A 6418-nucleotide genomic window follows, 5' to 3' on the forward strand; every position below is an offset into this window, starting at 1 on the left:
ATTTAGGAGGCTCTTTGTCATGGCGGCTTATGCTTGTACTCATCCTTGAATCTCCAAGGATCTTTGCTCCTCAAATGGTTGACAGAAGTTCCAACCATCTTGATGAGTCCAATTCACACCCCCATTCAAAAAAATGGTGAATTAGTTCTTTTGGCAAGTGCACCTAAATTATCGTCAAGTAATAACCCACAGTGGAGTGGGATCGTATCCACAAAGATTGGCAAATTTGAGCAGTTTTAACCAATTGATGAATTAGTCAATCGGAACTGATAAATTGTGATTTACAGAATTATAAATGACTGAAATGTAAATGGCTAAGGGAAGCAATAAAGTGCAGAAATGAAAATGATAGAATGTAAAGTGCAGAATCATAAATGGCTTGATTGTAAATGGGAATGGGGAATTGCAGAATGTAAAAGTAAGCTATAAAGAAAGTGGTAGATAAGAATAGGAAAATTCATTGAGATCAGGAGATGTTGTCTCTTTGGATCAATTTCAGCTTATATCCTCTTCAATCATGCAACTCATTGACCTCTTGGCAATTATGATTGATTGAGCCCCAATCCCTTGGTGACTCAATCTCTCAGATCTTGATCAATAGCCAATTCCTTGGTCTAATTGTTCATGAAGAGAGATATGCTTGGTCCATGATTATACCACACATCATCATAGGTCCAAGTAGAGGGAGGATTATATGTCACCATATCCAAACACCAAAACCCAGATCCTACTCAAGGGTGAGAAGGGATTTCAAGCATGGTTTAATGTTTCCTTTCCCAAGGTTCCCACGAAACCCATTTTGCATTCAATCTCTTTCCCAAGATAATTGAACACTAAGCATTAGAAACGAAATTCCTTCAAGCAAATCAAAGAGAAGATGAAGAGAAGAAGAATTTCACTATCATCAATCCATTAACACTACAAGAAAACACGTCTATAAGAAATTCTTCATCAATCTCTTTTACCAAGTATTCTGATTCTGAAAAAAGCGTGGCGATAGCTTTTCGCCACGCTTTTTGAGCTACCGCCACACTTTTGAAACGGTGACCTATCAAAGGGTGGCGGTTGCTCTATCGCCACGCTTTTGGTGACCTATCGCCACGCTTTTTCTTTTGCCACACTTTTTACAACTGGCCACCCATTAAAGCGTGGCCATATGCGGGAGATATGGCCACGCTTTAGAAGCGTGGCCATAGGGAGAGATACAGCCACGCTTTAGAAGCGTTGCCATAGGGAGAGATACGGCCACGCTTTAGAAGAGTGGCGATAGGGAGAGATATGGCCACGCTTTGGAAGCGTGGCGATAGCAAAGATATACAGCCACGCTTTAAAAGCGTGGCGAAAGCCTTGTTAAATTAAAAAAAAATAATATTTATTTTCCTTACTTGATCTTCATTACTACACAATATAAATTTTCAATCCTTTTTTATTACCAAACCTACAAATAGAGTATGCAATTTTTATTACAAGACAAATCAAACAATAGTTAGTGACATATATAATTTACTATAATTGTTTTATACATTAAAAAACTAATACTCAAATACAAAATAAATCTCGAGTTCAAATTCCAAAACTAAAAACTGAAGAAAAATACAAAAACAATACAAGTTAGAACTGCTCATAGTATATCAAATTACACTAATAGAGATGATCATCAACCTAAATACTTGGTAAAAGATCAGAATCAACCTAAAACTGCTCCACTTTGTGCACGTTCAAGTAATCCATTCTAATACTAGCCTGCAACAAAATATCAAGAACAAATTGAACCAACAAAAACGATATATAATGATTTATAATGTTGTATCTCTAACTCATAATGATCAAGTGTCATTATCTTTTTAATATAATCTTCAAACTTCAGAAATAAACATGATTGGTTGAGATATTGATGGTGCAATGTGCTCAGATTAAGTGTATTATGAACCTATGTGCTCCATAAGAGTTGCAACCCCATCACAAAACTGTAGCAGTTCCATCTCTTTCTATTAGAAATTTAGAACTAGCTAGCTCGATTTCTTTGTATTATAATGAATAATGAATATCAATTATCTTTTCTTTTTGTATGTGAAGTAATGAATATGATGCACATCAAAGATAGTTATAAATAACTAAGATATTAATAGAAACACAAAATCGAGACTATGTTATAAATAACTCCTAAATCAAACAAATACGCAGATACAAGATCCTCATAAAATCAAAATAGTATATCTAATAGTACTATAGTAGAGAAGTAAAGAAGACTTAGATTACCAGCTCAACTTGTTTGGAGGCCCCAAAATCTGCAAGTTGAATGCAACCTTTATTATCTACAAGAATATTGGCCCCCTGAAATTGATTACAATTGAACATTAGTAACTCAAAAAAGGAGATCAGACATGCTAATCAATGATACTACAAGAAAAATCACATTATTATTATTATTATTATTATTATTATTATCAAACTTTGGTGTCAGGATTCAGAACGTTCAAGACACAACTCAAAATAAGAAAGAATCATCAACAGAAGCAATTGTTTATTAAATAGCAGTAGTAAATAGCATGTTTTCGAGGTTCAAGCAAGCAGCAAACAGAATTCATATGACTTAACCAGTTCCACAAACTGAAATCATTGCAGTTCATATAATATGGACCAAGCAACAAGCAAAGCAGCACTCAGCAACAACAAACCAAGAAAAATTAATGAAACAGTAACACTTTTACAGCATCTATTTCGGACAATGAAATAAAAAATACAATAAACAGCAATCACAAGTCCAGAATTCAACACCAAAACAGCACAATAAACAAGTTCATCCAGGGCAACATTCAGAGGAAAGACAAATTCATTCCAAGCAGCAGCAGTAAACAAAACAAAACCTACATCCACTAACCAGTCCAGATTCTCTAACCACCTAATTCAACTAAACTAAATTAGTTGAACTAAACAAGATAAACAGAATGAGATAAACCAGATTAAATGAGATGAAAGGGGAACCTGGGAAGCAGGGAATTGGAACAGGGGAAAGGAAGAGAAAGATTGATGATGATGAGTGAATGGCCGGAGCAACACGGTGGCGGCCTAGTGGTGGCGCTGGGGTAGCGACAGTGGCAGAGGGTGGGTGCACAGTAAAACAGGGTCTAGTAGTGGCTCTGGGCTTGCGGAGAAACACTGGACATCGGGCAACCATCATTGTAAAGATTAAAATACAAATCAGAAGACATCAAACAAAAATATCCCTGAGTTCACGTCAGTAATAGTTAGTCTTCCAAACTGACGACATTTCTTGGATTCAATATTTACAAATTGCCTAAAGACTCAAACCCATAAAAGAATTGCTGCATTTAAAGAGAGGAAATTACAATATTGGACCTACCCAAAAGCTTCAACCTATTTGAATTCTTTTGGAATGTATCTTCTAGCTTTCTCTGCCTTCACAAGATGGAGTTAATACAAGGCACTGATAAACAAAGAAACAGAACAGTTAATTAAAGAAACAATTCCCATTTCCCATAAATTAAAGTTGAACATACATAAACAACACTTAGAGAAAGATTCATTGTTACAATTTTGCAGACTTAATGAATTACCTTCCTCTAAATACCCATGTGATGTCTTGTAAAGCCACCAAAGTTGTTTCCAACATGTCAAGGCCAGCCTGGTTTGCAAAGATAAACACCGGCACCGACTACGATCCAGACAGAGAATCATATATATCTTAAATTAAAGGCTTTCATGGAAATGATGAACTCTACTATGAACAAAACATCTACCATACCTTCAAAGAACAGCACAAAATGGCATCCTAATGATGCCACAAATGTTTAAGCACTGACTCACCAATGAGAGAATCAAATCTCAGCAACTCTGCCCCCAAATAATAACTGTTATTAGAAGAAAAAAGAGCACAAAAGTGAAGGGCATCATTAGATACTTTTCAAGAATGAATATTCAATAATAAAGCTTGAACACAATACAACAGATGCAGACTTGCCTATAACTGCAGCAGATCCAGTTGGCTAGTGTAAGAGCCTCTGGAGAACCAGGAGAGAGTTTTGAGCCAACTGCCGGGTTTATACCAGGTGGAAAAATCGCCATGGCAACCCTCTGCACAGAAGGAAGAAAAAGGAAGGCAATTGAAGAACAGAATGAAAGAATGGTAGGATTTCTTGTTTGTTTCTAGATTATATGGTTCAGTAAAAAATTATAACCAACTCACATCATCCATATAAGAAGGCAGAACCTAAGGTATAAAATATAAGCATTTCATTTCCTAGTACTATTTTACCATTTTGTCCTAAATCTTTGAATCTATCTATTCTGCCATTCCAGAAGCCATCTTGTAGAAAAAGCAACAAAAATAAGGGAATCCATACCTGATATTCAAGTAATGGTTTGACACACTTTGGTTTGCAAGAGTCTTTGAGATATCTCTTTTGATCAACAGGTTCGTCGTCAGCCCTAAGTGCAGGTCAATAAATAAGAAAACAACAAATTAACATAGGATGAGATCCATGGGAGAAATCAAGTACAAAGAGAACAGATCTGACTGAGGAGACTTACATTGCAGTTAGCGTTGGGAGCAGAGAGAGAGACGACACTGATGATGCAGAGGAGATCAGCGAGGAGGGCGACCCTAGTGACGAGGGGGAGACGAGGCAGAGGGGAGGCTAATGGCGCAGCGAGGACGGTGCTGGTGACGGCGGGGATCTGAGCTCTTCCAGGGTTGAGACATGGGAGTTGAGAGTGACAGCGTAAGATCGAGTTAAGAGTGATAGAGTAGTCTCGAAGCTTTCTTTGGGCTTATTAGGGTTTGGTGAAGAGATCATACCTTTGGAATCGGAGGGCTTAGAGGAGAAGAGAGCGTTGCGGATACCTTGCCGTCGCCCATGTTTGGTGGAGCTTGAAGGTGAACAGAGAGATGAAGAGTATGAAGAAGAAGATGAAGATTAAGAAGATGAAGAAGATGAAGAGTATGAAGAGTATGAACAGTGACGAGGGCGAAGGGCGAAGGAGCTCTTCCAGGCGAGTGTGGTTTCGAAGGGAAAAGAAGATTAGGGTTAGTGTCTAACGGCTTGGGGACCGGGTTGCGGGCCGGGTTGCGGGTCGGGTTGGTGTCAATGGGTTGGGGACCCTCTTGCCACGCTTTTACAACGTAACTGTTTCTCTCTACGGCCACGCTTTCGAAGCGTGGCAGAAAAAAACCTTTTGGCCACGCTTTTAAAGCGTGTCAAAAGAGGACTAGGATATGGCCACGTTTTCCAAGCGTGGCCTTAATGAAACCCTTTCGCCACGCTTTTAAAACGTCCTTGTTGCTCTCTATGGCCACGCTTTTGAAGCGTGGCAAAAAAAAGGTGGCCAAATCTCTAATCTATCGCCACCCTCATAAAAGCGTGGCCATTGACCACTTTTGGCCACGCTTTTAAAGCGTGGCAAGAAAAAAACGTGGCCATAGGCCTTTTTTCTTGTAGTGTAAGTACAATAGAGCTCTCTCTCTCTCAATGAGAGGGAATTTAGCTACCCATAGCTCAAAGAAAAGTACTCCAAAGTAAAGAAGATGATGAAGTGTAAAAGTGAATCCAAAACTAATCTCTCTAACTACTTAACCCCCTCTTCAGTACTTCTTTGGGGTATTTATACTACTCATAGCTCTTAAAAAAGAATTACAAAAGTGAAAAAGGAAAATTACAATTTAGAGGGAAAAGAAACTCAATAAGCATGACTTCCCAGCTGGCGTGTGGCTGGTGCTTTAGTGGCGTGTCACGTGCTCCTTCAATTCTGGCTTGGCATGCCACGCCCAGTCCCTCAAGTGGCACGCTCTTCTCCAGTAACAACGCTGGCGTGCCACGCCTTTGAGCTCAAGTGGCACGCCCAGGGTCTTGTAATGCCCATGTAGTATGGCTGCCACGCCTTCGATCTTAAGTGGCACGCCCTAGCCTTTTTTCTCTTCTTCTTGCCTCTGGAGACTTGAACTAGCATGGCACGCCCAGGGTATGGCGTGCCCCACCCTTGTTGTACGCTTGATCAAGCTCTCTGAAAAGTTGAACTAGCGTGGCACGCCCAAGGTCTGGCGTGCCACGCCCTTTGTAGGCAAGTGATTCTTCCGTTTGGCGTGTCACGCCACGAACTCAAGTGGCACGCCCCAATGACTCTTGCTTTCTGAATGACAATGGCGTGCCACGCCTGGGGTTCAAGTGGCACACCTAAGTGAGGAATAGTGGGTGGCGTGCCACACCCTTGACACCAAGTGGCACGCCCATGTGTTTGGCTTCCTTCATTCTCTCTGAAAACTTGTACCAGTATGCTACGCCTAGAGGCTGGCGCGCCACGTCCATGATCTTGCCTTGGTTCCAGCAGCTGGCGTGCCACGCCTAGCACTCAAGTAGCACACCATAGTGGGATTATTGGACTGGTGTGCCACGCCTTTGAT

General features: G+C 40.1%; 1 protein-coding gene across 3 annotated transcripts; it reads right to left on the minus strand.

The window, feature by feature from the left end:
- Positions 1-1477: 1477 nt before the first annotated feature.
- Positions 1478-5015, minus strand: LOC148553641 (homeobox-leucine zipper protein REVOLUTA-like). 3 transcript variants are annotated; one of them, XM_088494302.1, is made up of 9 exons: positions 4552-5015; positions 4365-4449; positions 3983-4095; positions 3767-3872; positions 3579-3676; positions 3365-3448; positions 2986-3159; positions 2269-2334; positions 1478-1743 (listed from the first exon to the last, which is right to left on the minus strand). In XM_088494302.1, coding segments are annotated over exons 1-4 (279 nt in total). In that variant the 5' UTR covers positions 4554-5015; the 3' UTR covers positions 1478-1743; positions 2269-2334; positions 2986-3159; positions 3365-3448; positions 3579-3676; positions 3767-3793. The 3 variants fall into 3 exon arrangements, with proteins under 3 accessions (XP_088350428.1, XP_088350429.1, XP_088350427.1); XM_088494303.1 differs by lacking the exon at positions 2986-3159; XM_088494301.1 differs by having other exon boundaries at positions 1478-2334.
- Between the last annotated feature and the right edge of the window lie 1403 nt (positions 5016-6418).

The sequence above is a fragment of the Arachis ipaensis genome, chromosome B7 (assembly GCF_059453495.1).
Source record: "Arachis ipaensis isolate K30076 ecotype BB chromosome B7, ASM5945349v1, whole genome shotgun sequence".
Taxonomy (NCBI): Eukaryota; Viridiplantae; Streptophyta; class Magnoliopsida; order Fabales; family Fabaceae; genus Arachis; species Arachis ipaensis.